At 48.4% G+C, this 19,616-nt stretch overlaps 1 protein-coding gene across 1 annotated transcript in view; it reads right to left on the bottom strand.

Annotated features, from left to right (window-relative positions):
* Nucleotides 1-14,582: 14,582 nt before the first annotated feature.
* HS3ST1 (heparan sulfate-glucosamine 3-sulfotransferase 1) overlaps nucleotides 14,583-19,616 on the bottom strand; it is a 43,173-nt gene continuing 38,139 nt past the window's right edge. Inside the window, exon 2 of the mRNA XM_075545027.1 lies at nucleotides 14,583-15,989. Within this exon, the coding sequence (XP_075401142.1) occupies nucleotides 14,932-15,876 (945 nt within the window). The 5' untranslated portion in view covers nucleotides 15,877-15,989 and the 3' untranslated portion in view covers nucleotides 14,583-14,931. The remainder of the gene's footprint in view (nucleotides 15,990-19,616) is intronic.

The raw sequence follows: 19,616 nt of genomic DNA, 5'->3' as shown, positions 1-19,616 counted from the left end.
TCCACATTACTGGATGCCTTTGCCTAGTAAATAAAGACACAGGTCAATGTCATTCTCGTCTTCTTTGTTTGCAGCCATGGTCTATCTGATAATACACACAATATCTGTCATTCCCCTTACTCTTTTGATTCTGACTCACATTTCTAGCATTTTCATGTTGATGCAATAATGCCACAATTTATTAATCATCTTCTACAAAGTTTTACTTTGTTGTATGTTGTTTGACAATTTCCACATTCCGTTGGATCACTTTTCCTTGGAATGTGCACCAACAAACATTTCTTCCAGCCAGTTGTCCAGTTAGCCATCTTCCAAATTTATTGGCAGATAGTGAACATTTCCAACATTGCATCCATTTGTCAAAACATTTTGATTGATATTCTGTCAATTCTTGGAGCCTTCCCCCCACGCCCCCAATGCCTTCAGTGTAGCGTGGGCTTCTTCCTTCAATACGCTCAGTTCTTGATAATATCCTACTGCCTACATTGGCTGAATATCACCTATGCTGGGTACAGTGACTGCAAAGTTGCTCTATAGTCTCTTAATATTTTTTTCTCTTGATATTTTTTGAATCAGTCAATATCTTGGCCATAGCATCCTTCAGTATTGCAATTGGATGTGTAAGTTTTCTTTCATTTTCTGAGCTGGAGAGATGCTTCAAGTGACCAAATTAAATACAGTGAAAATAGAGTCTGCTGTGCCTTCTCTTTGGAATGCTATATAGAGCGTTGATTAGCCAGTGCTAATTAAGTCTGCCACACTTTGAGGAAGGCCAAGTTGGGGGTGTGGAGAAGCCACATGTAGAGTGATGGCGATGTGTGCAGCACACATGTCCTAGGTTTGCAATCATCCCTGTTGAAGTACCATACCTGTGATGAGATGAAATTTCCTTGACATTTAGCTCAATGCGATCTTCACTTGATTCTAAGCTAGCTTCCATCTGACTGCAACTGAGAGAGAACCAAAGCGAAGAGTCTCTAGTTCAGCCCAGAGCACGCAGGAGATCATAAGAGATAATAGATTGTTGCTTTGAACCAATTCACGATGGGCATTTTTATACATAACTGTGGATACCTGCCTGCACATGCTCTATCACATTCAATGGTGTGTATTAAACACTGGAAAGACACAGACGGAAATGTCGGCAAGGATCTTCTCAGAATAACAGAGTTACTCTGCATTGTGCTGGAGTGCAGGCTCTCACGATTGTCCCATGAACAGGTATTCTTTAGATAGCCGTATCTATTTGTTTGCGTGGGTGTGCATGTGTTTTCAGGAGAAAGCAGAGAAAAGAGAGGATAATTCAAGAAGAAAATGGACCAGAGTTTTTTTTTTCTGTTAATTCTCTAGGTCTCACTAACAAGTTCCCACACACTTAGTGGGTTAAACTAACAGAATATTTATTCTATCCATTTCCACGGGACTGGAGCCTCAGTGTACCTCTACTTTTGGGCCCCACAAAGCAGTCAAGGTGTTGAGCAGATTGTTTACTCATCTGGAGCTTAGGGTTCTCTTTAAACTCATGGAAAACACTCTAACTGTAGGACCAAGGTTCCATTTTCTGGCTGGAAGTCAACTGGAGACTGCTCTCAGCTAGTAGCTAGTAGCTAGACCCCTTTCCTAGAGATAGATGGGACTTTTGATGCCTGTAAAGCATTGCAGTCTCTGAAACTCACAGAAGACATTCTACCCTGTCCTATAGAGCTGCTGTGAGCTGACATGGACTCAACGGTAGTCAGGTTGGCTTGATTTTTGGAGTCCCTTACTGTAGAGTCCTCTCACAACTCTCTTGAAACCAGGCAGCTGACTTCTTCAGTGCCAGTATATGACATTCTTGTTACTCGACTGTTCTGGAGTTTTACAGAACCAAACATTATCATGGGAGTGACTATCCCAACATCTTTTCTGTATAAAGTAACCTAAGGAAAAGAGGAGGTGTGGTGGTGGGATACTCAACGCCACCAGCCACACCAAGGGAGGAAGATAAGGCTTTCTACTTCTGTAAAGAGTTAAATCCAAGGATCAATCTAGAACCCCCTCCCAGGGGGACAAATTATAGAAAAGTGGGTGAAGGGCAATAGAGGGAGATGTCAGATATGGAAAAAATATTCTATAACTTATCAAGGGTTTCTTGAGGGAGGGTGAGGAGGGGAGGGAGGGAGAAGAAATGAGGGGCTGATATCAGGGGCTTAAGTGGGAAGAGAATGCTTTGAAAATGATCATGGTGGCATACGTACATATGTGCTTGACACATTGGAGGAATGTATGGATTGTGATAAGAGATGTAAGAACTCCTAATGAAAGTATTAAAAATGTAAAAAGCATTAGTCTCAGAAACCCACAGAGATAGTTCTACTCTGCTCTGTAGGGTCACGATGAGTTGGAATCAACCTTATAGCAATGAGAAGAAAAACCCTAGAGTGAAGTTAGATTCGGAAACAAGTGGGATCATATAACACGTTAATCAAGAGAGACCCTCCCATTTTATAAATAAGCCCCATCAGCCTACAAGGGGAGAAGAGTATCTAGGATGGGTGTGTTTATTCAACCAGGGCATGAGGGTCTCTGGACTGTCGTCCTAGAATTCTTCCTTGGAGTGCTTTTGCTGAAATTTATCTTAAGTCCTTCAACCCTTGTGTGATAGTTACACAATCTGGTGTCAATTTGGTACTTGAGGGGATTAAGAGTGAGGGGGTGGAGTCTAGTCTGTCAATCAGATAATAGCCAATGAGGCTTCTGTGTGGGCATGGTCTTCTCCTGAGAATTCTGGGAACTCTGGCATTTCCTCCTTGGAGGCAGGAGACATACTCTCCCTCTACTCACTCCCTGAGAGACATCTGAGGAGAAGCCACATGGACCTACCCTGAAGCAGCCAGAACCCTGGGAACTGGAGAAGCCACGTGAAGACCCCTGCCAGCGTTGAGATGTTTATAACACCACTAGAGCCAAAGACTTTCTACCCACTGGCCTGTGATTGTCCTGCATTCAGCGTCATTGCATGTATTTTGTGCATCTGAAGAGGACTTTATAGATTGGTTTCAGACATATGGCCTATGGTCGGACTTATGGACTTGGACTGGACTTGGTTGGGATGCTTTCTTAATGTACAATTTCCCTTTGTATAAACTGACTCTAATACACATGAGTTTCTATGGATTGTTTTTCTCTAGTCTACCCAGACTAACACACCTTGTTTTGATTTCTCAAGGTGCTACCCAGTTTCCCCAAAAGTAAGGCATCCCCTGAAAATAAGGCCTACTTACAGTTTTGCCTCTCACAGAAATATAAGGCACCCCTGAAAATAAGACACCCCCTAAAATAAGGCCCCCTCGAAGCTACCATAACTCTAGACTCTGGACGGTAATGACAGGCACTGTTGGCCACAGCGCAGCTGGAGCAGACACGAAATGTGGGGTGTCTTTTAATAGAACAATAAATGTGTACTGTATTCTTCTTCATAGAAAAATAAGATATCCCCTGAAAATAAGACCTAGCGCATCTTTGGGAGCAAAAATTAATATAAGACACTGTTTTATTTTGGGGGAAACAGAGTAGCTCTTTTCAGGAGCAGATATTTGAGAGAAATTGTTCATCCTTGGCTCAAAAGGCAGAGCAACCTGGTCATGAATCAGGACACAGTGGACTATTGACGTTGCCTTGACAAGTTTCATTGTGCCTGTTTGCCATGTTCATAGAACTCAGGGTTGATGTAAAGATTAAATGAGACCATTTCCAAATAGCTTTCAGTAAGCACTGAATAATGCACAATTCCTTGCTCTCTCCCTTTCCATCCCGGGCCTGGAACTGTCGCTTCCACAAAGAAGGGCCATTTGACTCTCAATGACATCGTGACCAGAGAGGACACCATCAACATTCACAAGTGCTTCAATAAGAGTACCCTTTGGGCAATCAAGGAGATTGGGAAGTTTGGCATGAAGGAGATGGAGACACCAGATGTGTGAATCTGCATCAGGCTCAACAAAACTGCCTGGGCCAAAGGAATCAGGAATGTCCCAAACTATATCATGTATGGTTGTCCAGGAAACATAAGGAGGATGAAGATTCACCAAGCAAGCTCTGTACATTGGTTACCTACATGCCTGTCACCATTTTCAAAAACCTACGAACAATCAATGTGTATGAAAACTCGTGGCTGATTACCTAATAAAGATTCTAAAACTGCAAACAAACAAACAAACAAACCCCACTGAGCAATGTCTGTTGGTGCCTCTTGACTCTCTGTAGGGGTCCACACTAACCAGGAAACTGGGCTAGACGTCAGGGGGAATTCCTTCTCAATATTGGAAAAGGGGTAATGGACTCCTGTTTCCTTAGATTTGTTCATTGTTCATTATCCCTGTAATATGCTCAGCATCTCTGTGAAGGAGGGATCAGAATTCCCTTTGGCGAGAAGAGTACCAGAAGTCTACAGAAACCAAGTCAATTGCCCGAGTGTCCAAGATTACACACCTGTGCTGAAACCCACATTCCAGTCTTTAGATTTCAAGGCCAGTATTCCTTCCAGTATGCCAACATGAGGATGTGGGATGAGACGTTTCCTTTGTGACCTCCTGTGGCAACCCACAGACCCCTGGGAGGATACTAGGGTAATAGAGATTTGGGCACAGGATGCATTAATTTCAAATAGCAAGTTTGGTGAGACAAAGGGTTCCCTCAGAGGGTACTGAATTTCCCCCTGGCACAATATTCCAGACAAGATTGTGTAGTGTGGCATCGTGGAAAGGGCTTGGACATTAGAATGATTCATTCCGTTAATAAATATTTGTAACTCTGAGCCAAGAATTGTACTTTTCCTGGGGCTATTATGGTGATCAAAAAATGGAACTTGGATGGATTGCTTCACTGGGGGATTGTGGGGATTAAATAAGACAACATATTGCAAAATACCTAACAGGGCCGTGTCAGAGTAGATGTTCCTAAGAGACTGGCCAGATCATGAGGCCATTTGGAGGTGGTTTTCATATGATGTGGACAATTGGATCAGAGTCACTATTAAATCAAAAACCATGCATCTCCCATCTAGCACCTTCTGCACGTTACCTTCAGTGCCAACAGCTTGGGATCAAGAGCAAGAGACACCCCATGTTTTGATCTAAACGAAGGGCTTCTCACAATAGAAATACTACATCCTATAGTACAAATGGGCTGAGGGATGATTCCTAGTCCTGAGAACAAGCAAGCCCTCCTGAAAGAGGGCTTTAGAATTCACATGCAGGAATGAACTCAATTTCTGTGTGCAGTCTGGTGTGCCACAGTACAGCCTGACCCGTGGCAACCGTGTTCTCTACTATCATGCTTAGTGACGAGTATATAGCAGCCAATGAAACAGACTCCATCCCGGCTATCACTTGAAGGAATGGTAAGAATTATTATCATAGCCCTGTTGGTTGGTGTTATCTATACGATATTTAACTGTTAGGGAGAGGGAGGCATTTATGCACACTCACTATCTTAGGTTGAGCATCAAATCTGAGATGGGGTTCTGGTGCTCTTGAACTGAGGAAGTGGTCATGGAAGGAACGGGATAGGCACAATGAGGGACGCTGGGTAGAGGGGAGGAAGGAATGAAGCAAAAGTGTGTCATCAGAGAAGTGTATGTCAGGGCAGAATTGTACTCCAAAGGGTTTCCAACGGATGAGTGTTCTGATTTAGATGGCCTGATCTTTCCTCCCAGGTAACTTCGCATCGATGTAAACCTCCAACTCCTCAGTGAGCAGCTAAAGGTGTTCATCATTTGCAACATCCAAGGGCACTCCGCCAAGAATCAGGCCTCGGCCTGAACCCACAGGGGCATCATGGAGTTGTACCCTGGACCTTATCCTGCTGGAGGCAAGGATTCCCATGTGGGATTCCATGTTACCAGTCGTTGACACACTCTACTTCAAAGGAACAGGGGGAGCAAGGTGGGCCTGGATTCCCAGGCATCTCTAGCTAAGGTTGATCTTGCCAACCCAAACTGTGTAAATGAGTTATTGGTTGTTGGTGTTTGTGCAACTTTAAGAGGGAGCACTGCTCTGGTAGATGGGACTTAGTTGGGGCACCAACAGCCATTACTGCGGTCACATATCCAGTAGACGAAGGCAGGTTCAAGACCAGGTTTGGTTTGTTTTCCAAGGTCTTTAATACTTGCAATCACTAAGCCATACATCCATCGACTTTATACATTTTATTCTTTTTGCCTCATTGAAAAATCACTGGTGGTATAGTGTGTTTCACATTGGTTGGCAGTTCAAGCCCATCAGATGTTCCCTGGGAGAGAAACGAAGCATGAAATTTATCGCCTTAGGAATCCACAGGGTTATACCCTACCCTATAGGCTTTGTTCTTTTAATTGAGCCAATTTGATGGCAGTGAATTTGGCTTTGGTTTGGTTATTTCGTTGTTTCTTCAATAGCAATGCTGCAGGTGTATGAACCCACTGACACGGAGAAGGAAACTGAGGTTCTGAGGTTTGAACCCAAGGCCATCTGGGCAATGATTGGTTGAGCCAGGAGTCACACCCAAGTACCCTGGCTCTTAGTTACTGCTTCTTTCACGTTACTTAACTGGGAGGCACTGTTTACAGACTCCTCCCTTAGCAACCTGGTTAGGTTCCAGGCCATTATGGAAACGTTGGCATTATGTAAACCTTTAGTTTTTTATTACCCAGTTTTCAGACCCTCCATTTGTTTCACTTTAAAATTTTTATGTAGAAAATATAATGATAGAAATAATAACAGTTAAGATGTGCTGACATACATATCATGGCGATGCTTTCAGTTATGAAATATTTCTTTGTAGAGGAGATTTGAAGGAGATCAAGCTGGATAAACCCGGGCTGTGCGGCAGTAGTTCCCACAGCTTAACCACTTCCCCTTCCTCCCGGGCTGGGGCAAAGCTTCCCTTGTGGCGTTACCTCCAGAGCTCCACTCCCACGCCTGCAAGCCCTTCATTCATGATCCTGCCCTTTTAAGTCACGGAGGCTCAGGGCTTTCTAGGAGAATGCCGGCAGCCTCACTAAAGTAGAATCTTCAGGCTCGACCCATTTTGTCATTAAACAACATGCATTCCTCCAAATGTCTTGTCTTGTTTCTCTTTCTCTCCTCCCTTCCCACCTTATAACAATTCTAAGCTGCAGGGTCTCAGCTCCACAGGGGAGCTCGGAACCCAGAACAGGTGCCTGTCTGGCTCAGTGCTGCTGCCCATGTGTCTACTTGGAGGCTGTAGAGGCTCTGGGGGCTGGCCCCTGCAGCAACCCAGTCAGCAGGAGCGAGTGCAGGGCACAAGGCCGCAGCGTGGCCCAGCTTCCCAGAGGTTGCCCAGATGCCCTCCCGGAGAGAAGGGATGCTCCACAGCCATGCTGTGGGCTCATCCATGTGCAAAGTATTGGCTAGCCTTTGACTATTGTCAGAAACAGTGAAATGTCAGACAATGAGATGGCTTCATCAGTGAGGACTCAGCATCTTACCGGAGAGAACTCCTCCATGGGTTTCCTCAGCATTGTTCCTTACCAACGTGACCATTACACCTGTCTGCCACAGAGCTGCTGGCTGGCTGGGATCCACCAACATTTAGGTTCACAGGAGATCACCTACCAAGTGTGCCGTCCACAATGGGGTCATCATGAGTCAGAATCGACTGGACACCAACATGTGTGTTGTCCTCATTTTAAAACCTTCACGGGACCATTTGGGCAGCATGGAGTAAAGGGCTACATCAAAGCGTGAACCGGAAAACTACTCATTTCCTAGATTCAAAGACGCTAGTCAAACAAGTCAATCAGATCATGCCTTTAGAGTTGGTCCTCTCTCGTTGTGTACCATTGGAGAGCTCTGGCCTACGTAGACTTCTGCTCAAATTGGAGCTTCCTACCTAACCTTCTGCCAGCAAGGAACATGTTCTCTCATGCATGGGCTACATCAAGTCCCAGCTGCTGCACTGCTTGAAGGTGATCTGGCATCTCCCCATCTGCCTAACCCCACTGTAACCATAGCAGCTTCCTTGGGCTGCGTGTCTAAGCATCACAAATTGGATGGCTTAAAACAACAGAAGCGTGTCCTTTCAAACATGTCCTGAGATAAGAAGCCAGAAATCAAAGTGTCCACAGAGCCATACTCTCCAGAAGGTTCCTGTTCGCTTCTTCTAGCTTCTGATTTTTTTTTTTTGCCAGCCTTGGCACTTCTTGGCTCTTATCTCTGCCTACAACTTCACACGGGCTATTTCTATCTACTGTCTTTTATGAGGACACCAGTCATATTGGGTTAAAGCCCATCCCACTCCAGCATGGCCTCATGTTAACATAACCAATAATATCTTCAAAGACCCTACTTTCAATTAATGTCACCTTCACAAGTGCTAAGGGCTGGGACACTTCAGTACCTTTGAAATTTTTTCAGTACACAATTCCACTGGTAGCACTGCTCCTACACACAGGTGGAACAGCTGAAAGATTTTTTTTTAAAGTTCTGCAAAAAGAGCTGAGACTCTGGAGACTAAGTTCTAGCTGTCATGGTGGCGCTGCCTTCATGGACACCTCTGTTGACTCCTGGTCGGAGCTCTCGCCTCTGTAAATGCAGTGCACTGAGTCCTCACGTCTTAATGCTTTGTGGACTCAAACTTCCTACCTTTGAGTTAATCCCAGCTGACCGTGACTCTATAGGGCAGAGCAGGCCTGCTCCTGTGGGTTTCCAAGACTCTAAGTCTGGATAGTAGAAAGCCTCTTGTTTCTCCACCAGAGCCACGGCCGGGTTCAAACTGCTGACATTGCAGTTCACCAGCCAGCAAATAACCCCTACACAACCAGGAGTGACATATTTTTAAAGAACCAAACACATCGTGGGTGATCATGATCCTAAAATGATATTTTTACATCACGGATACATCCGCACAGGAGACACAAAATATATGGGTGTCTGCTGATTCGGCTTCCAAAATATCAGCTTTGGAAAACTGATTTTAAGGCCACAAGTGCCTGGAATCTAGTGCACTGTCCATGCGTCTACTCCATCGGCGCATCAGATAGACAAGTGTCTTGGTGTGTTTCCTCTCTTCCCTCTCCATCACCGCTGCCTTGGCTCCTCAAGCTGTCCACACCCAGGACGGCCTGTGCTCATTGTTTCCAATGCCTTCCTTGCTCCAGCTCCATGAAATCCTTCCAAGAAGCCTTTCTGTGGAGGGGAGGGTCCCAATGGATTACAAGCAGGGCTTCAAACTGGCTCAGTACAGTTCAGTAATTGCTGCTATAAACAAGGACAGCATATGTATTCTACAACAATCAAATCTGTTGCCCCTGTGTTCTGATTTCCGTGGGGAATAAACGGCTGTGTCTAGTCAAAGACGGTGGCCGGTAGCACTGCTTTCGCCATGTGTCGTTCTCAAGAGTCCTGCCACAGTCCTTGCGCGTGAGTGTTGAGAGCCTGCTGCAGGGAGAGCAGATTATTGATGGCCAGAAGCCTGGAGAGCACAGCACATTCAAGGCTAGCTATTCAGTTGGCCAATATCTTTGAATGTACACAGCTGCTTGCTTCCTCCAAATTCCTAACTCACTGCCATGAAGTCGATTCCAGCTGAGAGCAGCCCTGTAGGACAGGGTGGAACTTCCCCTCGGGAACTTTCTGAGACTATAACCCTTTCTGGGGATAGACAGCCTCATCTTTCTCCCCAGGAGTAACTGGGAATTCAAATTGCTGACCTTGTGGCTAGTAGCCCGATGTGTTAACCCAACATACCAACGGGGCTCCTCCCAGGAGGTATAGGGATGAACGATACGCGAGCATGGATAATGCAGTGTCTGGCTCAGGGCACACAGCTAAACACCATTGTCCTATTAGTCCCAGCAAACTTTTAAAAAGCCCAGCATGGTTCATTATATTGAATTCCTGTTGCATTTTCTTTTATTAGACCAAGGTGTACCTAATAGTTCCCTGACAGGCACTTACCAGAATTAAGCCCTGCATCCAGTCCATTCTGACTCAAAGTAACCTTATTGGTTCGGAGAGCTGAACTCCATGGGCTTTCCTTGGCTTACATGTCCAGGTAAGCCGATTGTCAGGCCTTTATTCCTTGGTACCATCGAGTGAGTTCAAACCACCAACTTTTCACCCGCTCGCTGAAACACACTGTTGGCAGCCACTTGGAAATCTCTTCATTAATAAACAGACAAATGTAAGTTGCCCTGTGGAGCTGCTTTTAACTAAGGGTGACTCTGTAGGACAGCCGTTGTACCATAGAGGGCGCTGAGGCTGTTATCCGGAAGGAGCCTGACTGCCACACGTTCCGCTCATGGAGAGACCGGTAGATTCGAACCCCTGCTCTTTATGTTAGCAGCTGAGTGCTTAGCCGCCAGCCACAAGGACTCCTTAGGGACCTACCTCTCAGGGGCTCAAAAAAAAGGGGAGTAATTGAAGTCTTGGAGTTGACCTCTGACTTCACTGCTGCAAGCCCAGGCCTGCAGAAGCCTGGGCTCTTCTGCCTGCCACACACACACACACACACACACAGACACACACACACGCACACATACCAGGCTTGCTGCTGAGTAGCAGAAAATCTCCCAGAGTAGAAGAGCAAGGCGCCCTGGGCACCGAGGCCCAGGTCATTTTGTTTGCTAAGCCAGCACAAGTTCAGGCTTTGAGCTGATAACCACTGTGTTAGCCAAATGGCAGCCCTATCTGGTTCCTGGAGGGAGGGGCCGAGAGTGAGAGAGGGGAGGAGCTGCCCTGCCTGGGACCCTGCGGTGCAGGCAATATTCCACACACAGCAGCCGGCCTTGGGGTAAGCTGCTCCCAGGTGCCCTCAGGCCTGGGCTCCTGTTGGGCCTGCTGCAGCCAGGGCAAGGGCCTTGCTCCTCCTGGCCTGTCCAAGTGTCTGTCTCTGTAAATAGAATTAGCATGTCTGGAAGTGCCCGGCTGCTCATTTGACCTGAGTCGCTGCATATGCGGTCCCATCAGGGTGGTGTGCACTCGCCGCAGGACCGCTGAACCTGCGTGTGCTGGAGGAGATGCTGAAACCAGGACTGGGTCTGCAGCAATGTCCTGGTCCTCCTCTCACCTGCCAGAGGTTGAGTTGTGAGATATATGAACGGAAGAACACAGCACTAGCAACCTGACTCTGTGCCCCCAGTAACCTGAGTGCAGCAGCCCCCCACCCCACCCCGCTCCCTTGTCGTGACTCTCCAGCCCCAAATCAAGCACGACTGAAGGTACTTCCACTCTGATCACGAAGAGCCCAGATGGTGTTGGTAGGTAGGCATTGGGCCATTAACTGCAGTCTTTGGGTCAAACCTACCAGACATTCCTCGGGAGAAAGTTGAGGCTGTGTGTTCCAGCAAAAACTGACAGTCTCGGGAATCCTGTGGAGGGTTACCGTGAGTTAGAATCAAACCCAGGGTAGCGGCTTTATTGATTTACTTTGTTTGTTGTGGTTGTTAGGTGCTGTTGAGTTAGTTCAGGCCCATAGCGATGCAACACAACACAACAGAAGGAAACCCTGCTCGGTCGTGAGGCCTCCTCACAAGGGTCGCTGTCTGGAGCCCATTGGGCAGCCACCGTGTCAATCCATCTCCCAGAGGCCCTTCCCCGGTTTGGTTCCTTGATCACTGCACCACCCTTCCAGCAACTGGGTCAGTCCCAGTAGGTACATCAGGTCCTCATGCCTGGGGTTGCCTACTGACTTTCCCACCCACCACTGCGTGTCCCAACTGTGGATGCTACCTCCCTATCAACCTACGGGCATGAATAGTGTTCTGCGAAATGCATCCTTTTGAGTGCCTGGGAATTCTAATTGGATTTCTGTTCGCGATTCAAATTCCTGGCAGCCTTACAAACCTGCCCTAACCCTTGTGGGCCTCTCCTTTCTCAGCGACTGAGCGGGCATGAAGGAAGGTGGAGGTGGTGATAGCTGCAGAGAGCAGAATGCTGCAGTTTGAAGAGTCTCGTGTCGACAGGGCCGAACCTTTGATATCTCAGTGCCACTGATGCAATTCTGACTCACAATGATGCAATAAGGCAGCGAGGGGAACTGTCCCTGTGACTTTCCGAGACTGTAACTCTTTACGGGAGTTGAAAGTCTCATCTTTCTCCCAACTGGTGGTTTCAAACTGCTGACCTTGTTAGCAGCCTAATTCGTAACCACCTCACCACCAGGGCTCCTGTGATCCAGATGATTCCAAGTCAGAGCCACCTGTAGGGAACAGCCATGCTCCATGGGGTGTTCCAGCCTGTTAATCTTTATGGAGTCACACCACCACACCTTTCTTCTGGGGGGCAGCGGATGCAGGCATGCCGCTGACCTTTTGATTAGCAGTACAACCCTCAACCCACTGTACCACGGAGCTCCCGGGCCACCAGGAAGCCTGTTGTATCTATTTCTGCCCCACCCCTTGGGCATTGTCAGTAAGATTCTGAAAGAGGGACTACTGATGTAGCAGGTGCACAGCTTGCGGTGCACTGTGGGTCAGGCAAACGGCAGGTTGTGCTGAGGGTACCCAAACATCACCAAGGTGACTCACTTCCCTGATGGCACTGCTGAGAAAAGCACAGGCTCTTCGCCTCTTCCCTCCAGTGTGGACACACTTCTGAGAGGCAAGGCATTTAGCCCCAGGAATGGGATTGAGGCAAAAGAAACTCTCCAAATTCAGGTCTTCCCTTTTGAAGTTCAGAAAGTATTGTGTAGAAAAAGATTAAATAAAATAACCTGAGCTTCAGCTCCACGGAAAATAGGAGTCAACTCCTAGCAAGCCCTGGACCTTGATCTTGAACGTGACCTTGGGTGAGTTCTGCAACACTCTCTGGAGATTGGGCCCATTTCCTCCTCTGGGAACGTGCCATAACTCGCTCTACTCCCTTGGGCTGCCCAAGGAACTGTCATCCTGCTCTGACAAGTAGGTGACAGTCCACAATCCCCCCTTCTCCTTCAGTGGGAACATGGCCAGGAGGGTTTGTTTCGCTTATGTGTACTGTCTGTTTTGCCTTGTTGAATATGTTTCACTACAGTGATAAGAAACACCGTCTTTTGCTTAATTCAGTGCAAGGCTGCAGCCCCAGAGGGGCTGGTGGACCCACCTGTTATTAAGCAGCAGTTCCGAGCAGCCCTGGACTGTGATTGCAGCCTGTCTCTGGGTGCCGGTACCTGGAGTTTCTTACAAGCATCTCTCCACCTGGCTCTTCCCTCAGGCCAGTTTCAGCCCCCTTGGGCACTTACATTCTCCTACCCCTTCTGACCTCCCCATGCAGAGTTAACTTTCACATGTACACTGACTTACACCTCAGTGTAAATGAAACTTTTGTCTATGCATGCTTTCGGGATCAAAGCCGACTCTCAGCCTCAACAAATCCCACACAAACAAAACAGCAAACGCAGAGCCACGAGTCGATTCCCACTCCCAGTGGCCACCCGATAGGGTGGAGTTCTGAGCCGCCCCGTGGGTAACTTGGCAGGGGAGTTGAAAGCCTCCTCCTTCTCCCACAGAGCAGCTGGTGATTTTGCACGGCTGACCTTGCAGTTACAGCCCAATGCAGGACCCACTACACCAGTGGTTCTCAACCTTCCTCATGCTGTGACCCTTTAATACAGTTCCTCATGTGGTGACCCCCAACCATAAAATTATTTCCGTTGCTACTTCATCACTGTCATGAATCAGGCGACCCCTGTGAAAGGGTCGTTCGGCCCCCGAAGGGGTCGCAACTCACAGGTTGAGAACTGCTGCACTATATCACCCTTTTGCTGGTTTGGTCACAGCACCTGCAGCGGGGGGGCAGGGAGGTGGTCACAGAGCTTTTGGAACTTCCCTTTTCTTTGCTCTGTGGTTTTCCGGAGGTTCTTGGCACCTGGACCCAAGGGCATAACCCCAAGATCATTCTCAAGGTCTAATCTCCCCACGTTTTTTAAGTCCCCCCCCTCCCGTGCTGTGAGAGGGATGAAAACACTCTTGAGAGAGAAGAGGAATCATCGAATCATTGAAGCCTCCCTGCAGTTATTGAACTGTCCCTGCCCAGGAGTGTGGGGGGGAAATGTCTCACATGCTCGGCTGCTATTAGGAAGGCTGGAGGTTTGACTTCTCCTAGAGGTACCTTGGAAGAAAGGCCCGGTGACCTGCCACACAAATATCAGCCATGGTGAGACCCGAGGAGCTCAGTTCTACTCTGACCCACAGACTCCCCATGAACCAGGATCAACTCATTGGCAACCGATTTGATGCTTTTGTTTGTTTGGCCTGAACATTGCTTTGTAGATTTTGAATTCACATGGGATTAATATGCACACTCAGGACTCTGTCCCGGGGTGGAGAAGGTGGGGGGGGGGGGACGGTTAGGGGGGAGACTGCCAGCCCCAAGAGTAACAGGGATCTCGATGATGAAAAATCTGATGATGCAAGTGAAAATTAAACCCGATGACCACAGAGAGGCATTGAAAATTCAGAGAGTGATGCAGAAAGGGGAGGAAGGCAGAGACCCTTCGGAGAAGTAAGGAGGGGGAAAAAGCCCAGAGTTTTTTGTTTGTTTGTTTGTTTGTTTGTTTGAAGCAACAGAGGAGAGGTCATTCTGCAATGAGTAGGACACACACAACTTTTTGAGTTGGGGGCAAGTTAATTATATTCAAAAAAGACAGGTGTCTCCAGAAAAAAATCTCTCTTTTTTTTGTTCCTTCTAGCTCCTCCTTTGTTTATCCAGGGATTTAGCTCCTTCATATAGAGACGTATTACACAATGTTAACAACCATGAAAAACAATACAAAATGCCCTCCATTGAACAAGTAGAAAAATATAACTAGTATATATGGCAATTGTGAATCTAATACTGTACAGAAGGAATTTATGGATTTTACAAATAAATTATAGCTTCAATGCCCTTTTAAAACTCTCTCTTCTTCATCACCCCTCCACGGACACCCAAACTTACAATAGGAAAGGTCCCCAGCCTGGCAGACAGCCAGTCAGTGCCAGTCAAATGTTCTGCCCACCAGCTCGAAGAATTTCTGATTCGGCTCGTGGAAATACTCCTGCAGTTTGTTGAGCAGTTTCGGGTCCACGTGCGGATGCGCCCGGCCTTTGGACTCGTGCAAACAGCGGTCCCGGCCGCTGTCCCGCAGGCAGTAAAAGCCCTTGGTTTTGTTGAAGTAGAAGTTCGAGGCGTGGATCTGCGGGGCCAGCTTCAGGAACCTCTCCACCTTCTGGATCTCGGGGAAGGGGTCCCTGATGAGCTGGTCGCCGTCGACGATGTGGATGTGGCCCAGCGGGAAGAAGCGCAGCCAGTTCTGCAGGTGCACGTGGTAGAGGCTGCGGTTGAGCGCCTTGTAGTCCACGTTGAGGCGGCCGTCGCGCACTAGGACCTCTTCGATGGCCGGGTAGGGCTTGCGCTTCTGCAGGTGGTTGTACAACACTTGGGTGTAGTCGGACAGCACGCGCTCCGACGGGTCCCGCAGGATGAGCAGCAGCCGGATGCCGGGGTTCATGCTGTGAACCCGCGCAGGCACTTTGGGCGACGTAAAGTAGGCAGGGGTCTTCTCCACCGTCAGCTGGTGCGGCCACGACAGCGGCATCTGGCTCAGGTACCAGCCCAGCCCGTGGCTGTAATGCTCCTCCCAGTCGAAGAAGTGTACCTCGTTCTCAGCGGCCGCCACGTCGGGGTGCAGGCTGAGCATCTCCAGCAGCGCGCGCGTGCCCCCCTTGCGCACCCCGATGATGATGGTCTGCGGCAGCTGTCGCACCGAGCCGTTGGGGGGTGCGCCATCTGGCAAGGGGGCTTCGGACAACAGGGCCGCCGTGCGCATGGGCTCCTGCGGGCCCAGCTGCCGGGGGACCTCGGGGCCAGCGGGGAGAGAAGGCACTGGCTGCGGCTGGGCCACCAGCAGCACCGCGCCCAGGAGCAGCGCGGCCATGCTGGACACCACGGGGGCTTCAGTGGGCCGGACGCCGCTGTGTCATGAAGCGCTGTGGCGGGGGAATGCCTCCTGCTGATCACTGACACATGGATGTCGCTGGCCACCGGTTACTAGGGAAGAAGGAGGAGAGTGTTAACTGCAATGCATAGCGCGCTTATGAACTGACCACCCTGTGGCGACCTGAGGCTGGTCCCCTCTAAGCACCCGCAGCAGCCTCTTATCTTTCCAAAGCAGAGCGGGGCACACTTCACTGCAGTGAATCAGTGTGTGTCTCCATGGTTTCAACAACCCCGATGGTGCAATTGGAGCTCTGTTATGTTGTTGTTGCTGGCTGCCAGGCCAACCCGGTGAGTGTTACAAGGCAGACTGCTCCCTGGGGGATGACCGGCTGGGATCCCTAAGGCAGCTCTTGCACCATAGCAGTGGGTGGGAACGAACCGCCAACTTTCAGGTTAGCAGTCAGTGCAATCTCATTACCTACAGGGGTCCTACAGCTCTACTGTCAGGTGGTGTAGATTACACATCGGGCTACCAAGTGTACCTCCAATAAAGATTGAAAATCTCAGAGACCCCCCCAGGGCAGCTCCAGCTTATCCTACAGGGTCACCATGCATCGACATGGACTCAATGGCAGGGAGTTTGGTTTGGTCTTGGAAGGTTCTGTGGACACGTGATCAGGAGTCACCAGGCCCTGGAGAAATACATCAGACTTGGTAAAGTGGAGGGGCAGGGAAATGAGGAAAACCCTCGAACGCACTGCATTGAATCCATTCTGACTCACGGCAACCCTATAGGACAGGGGAAAAACCATCCCTGTGGGTTTCCACGGCTGTAAATCTTCACAGGAGGAGAATGTTTCGCCTCCCTCCTGTGGCCCAGCTAGCAGGTTAGAACCGCTGACCTTGTGGCTGGTGGCCCAACACTGCATCACCACGGTTCCTTAAAGCTCAGAAACAGTCACAAAAAAACCCAAAATAAAACAAAACAAACAATCAGAGTTGCCACAGTGTAGGTTCTGATCAGGACAATCCCACACATGTCAGGGTAGAGCTATGCACCACGAACATTGCAGTAGCTGATTTCGATTGCCAGACCTGTTTTCCCAGGCACCACTGGGGTCCACTCATACCTCCAACCTTTTTGAAAGTGGCCGAGTAAGTTAACCATTCAAAGACGCCAAAGCAATCCCAGCCAATACCTAAAACAAATGGCTGCGGCTGTGCTCCCATCGAACCATGAGACTTCTACTTTTATGCACACTGACATTTGAGTTTCACATATGTTGTCCACATTCTTCTCCTCTTCTGAGATCTTACAAGCTTAAAAAGGTTTGGTGTCCTGGCCATACCAAATACCAGGCATGACTTAACCCATAGGTCACAGTTTGACCTTCCTGGTCCTTGCTTTATAAGGAAGAGGTGGAAATGTCCTTCGGCTTCAGCAAGTAGAGATGGAAGATCTGGTACCCAGCAGCCCTGGTAAGGGCAGGGAGACCAAAGTGGCCATTAGTTCTGCAACAATAGATGCAGTAGGCAACATTCATTGCACATGATCTCTATAAAGTGATGAAGAGCAAGGATGCTATCGTGTGCCATAGTATTTCCATTCCCCTCTTATGCGTGTCAGAGTTGAACCTGAATAAGGAAGCACAGAGAAGAATTGATGCACCTGGATTTTGATCTTGATGAAGAATATTAAAAATACTCCCAGGAAATTGACTAAAGCTGTCTTGGAAGAAGTACTACCAGAGGGCTCCTTAGAAGCAAGGCTGGTGAGAGTCTCACGCATTTTGGACATGGGATCAGGAGAGACCAGTCCCTGGAGAAGAGATCATGTGTGCTAAGGTAGAGGGAGGGCTAAAAAGAAGAGCTTCGACAAGATAGATGGACACAGCGGCTGTAGCAATGGGCTCCAACATAACAGTTATGAGGGTTCTGTAAGATGGGGCAGTGTTTGTTCTGCTGTACGGAGGCTTACTATGAGTCAAAACTGACTCAACACACCTAACAATGACAAAAACCAACCTCGACTGCCCTTCGGAGGCTCCTGGCCTCAGAGAGCAGATGAAGCTGTGTGGACGGTAAATGATTAGGGCCATTCTCCACCCCTCTCTGAATCCATCACTTGGGATAGCCTCATGGTGGGGGATTATGCCCCCAACCAACTTGATTTTTGCTTGGCCAATGACATATGGGCAGAAGTGATAATGTGCTGCCCCTACATCAGTCTGACTAGGCCATACAGGTCTCGATTTCCCAATTACATTTCAGCCCAGCAATTGGTTCCAGAGGAGAATGAGAAGCAAGGGAACTAGAGCCATCCCACAGGTGACAGAGTGTGACCTGGTCCCCCCAGCCCATGAGTGAGACTACATGACCCTGGTTTTAAGCCCCTAGGGCTTGGAGTGGTTTGCATTGAAGCGGTCCTCAGAGTAGCATCCCTACTTTTCAACATCTAAAGAAGTCTCGTACAGCAGATTTCCCTAATGCAAAGCATCCCTTTACCTCCTGACCACTGCTTCAGTGAGCATGGGCTGTGGATCCAAGCAAGACAACTCCCATCTTTCCTTCATTCATTGGGGTCTGGTTTTCTGTACATTCAGTTGTAATCCATCCTGGATCGGATGAGCTCAATTTAATGTGTCATTTATTTTAGTCAATGCAGTGTTACAGCGTGCTTTAGTCAAACTCCATTTCCTCCTCGGCTCTCTGTGAGGGTCAATCAAACGGACCAGTTGTGCTCCCTTTTCACAAGGTGTGTGTGTGTGTGTGTGTGTGTGTGTGTGTGTGTGTAGCACACAGCAGCACACAGGGTGATGACCACCTTAATCCTCATCTTACAGAACCCAGGCAAAGTCACATCCGTCCACTCCTCGGGGACAGAGACAGAGGCTGGCTGTATGCACCATGCGGTCTGAGTCCTTCCCGTTCTCATCACTGGAGCAGGAGGCTTGCCTGCTCTCAAGCACGCCCCTCTGCAGCCTCCTCTTAGAACTGTCTGGCAGAGAGCAGTGAGAATGGTAAGCACAGCTTGTCCTTTACAAAAATACCTGCAGTTAGTAATTGAAAAGCTCCTCGTTTCTACATGAATACTGTGTAAATGTGCACCAGGGAGCGTCAATGGCGTTTCATGGGGAAACACCATTTATCTTATAATTCTACATGCTTCTGGAAATTCCCTTACATTGACTTATGTCTACATGCTAGCCCATCCTTATTCCAAAGATTTGAAGGAAGTTAAAAAAATTTTTTAAAGCCATCGTTTAAAAAGCCATACTCACATACTACATACAGCCACTCTATGGAAGACAGATGTGGATACACTTCTGTAAACGTGACAGTCTCAGAAGCCCATGGGGGTAGTTCCAGCCTGTCTTCTTGGGCTGCTGTGAGCGTCAATCGACTGGGTGGCAGTGAGCTCAGTTGAGTTGCTCACATAATCCGCCGTCCTCTCAGTTAGAAAAGCGAGAAGAGGCCAAGGGAAGACAAGACCAGAAGTAGCTCTGGGCCCATCCTTTGGTTCTCCCCATGCCTGTTTTCCTGCTCAGCTTCTCTCGGGCTCAGGTGTGTCTTCGCCATTCTACCCTCTCCCCACAGAGCCCATACTTTCCTCTTGGCCATAGTGATCATTTAAATGCCAGTGTTTAAAGGTTCAGTTCAGCCAAGAACATGCATGTCCAGAAGGAGAGGCTCAACAGCCTTGCTGGCCGGAGCTGGGCAGGAGTTGTCCGTTGCTTA

Source organism: Tenrec ecaudatus, chromosome 3 (genome assembly GCF_050624435.1).
Source record: "Tenrec ecaudatus isolate mTenEca1 chromosome 3, mTenEca1.hap1, whole genome shotgun sequence".
NCBI lineage: Eukaryota > Metazoa > Chordata > Mammalia > Afrosoricida > Tenrecidae > Tenrec > Tenrec ecaudatus.
This window is presented reverse-complemented; position numbering and strand designations above follow the sequence as displayed.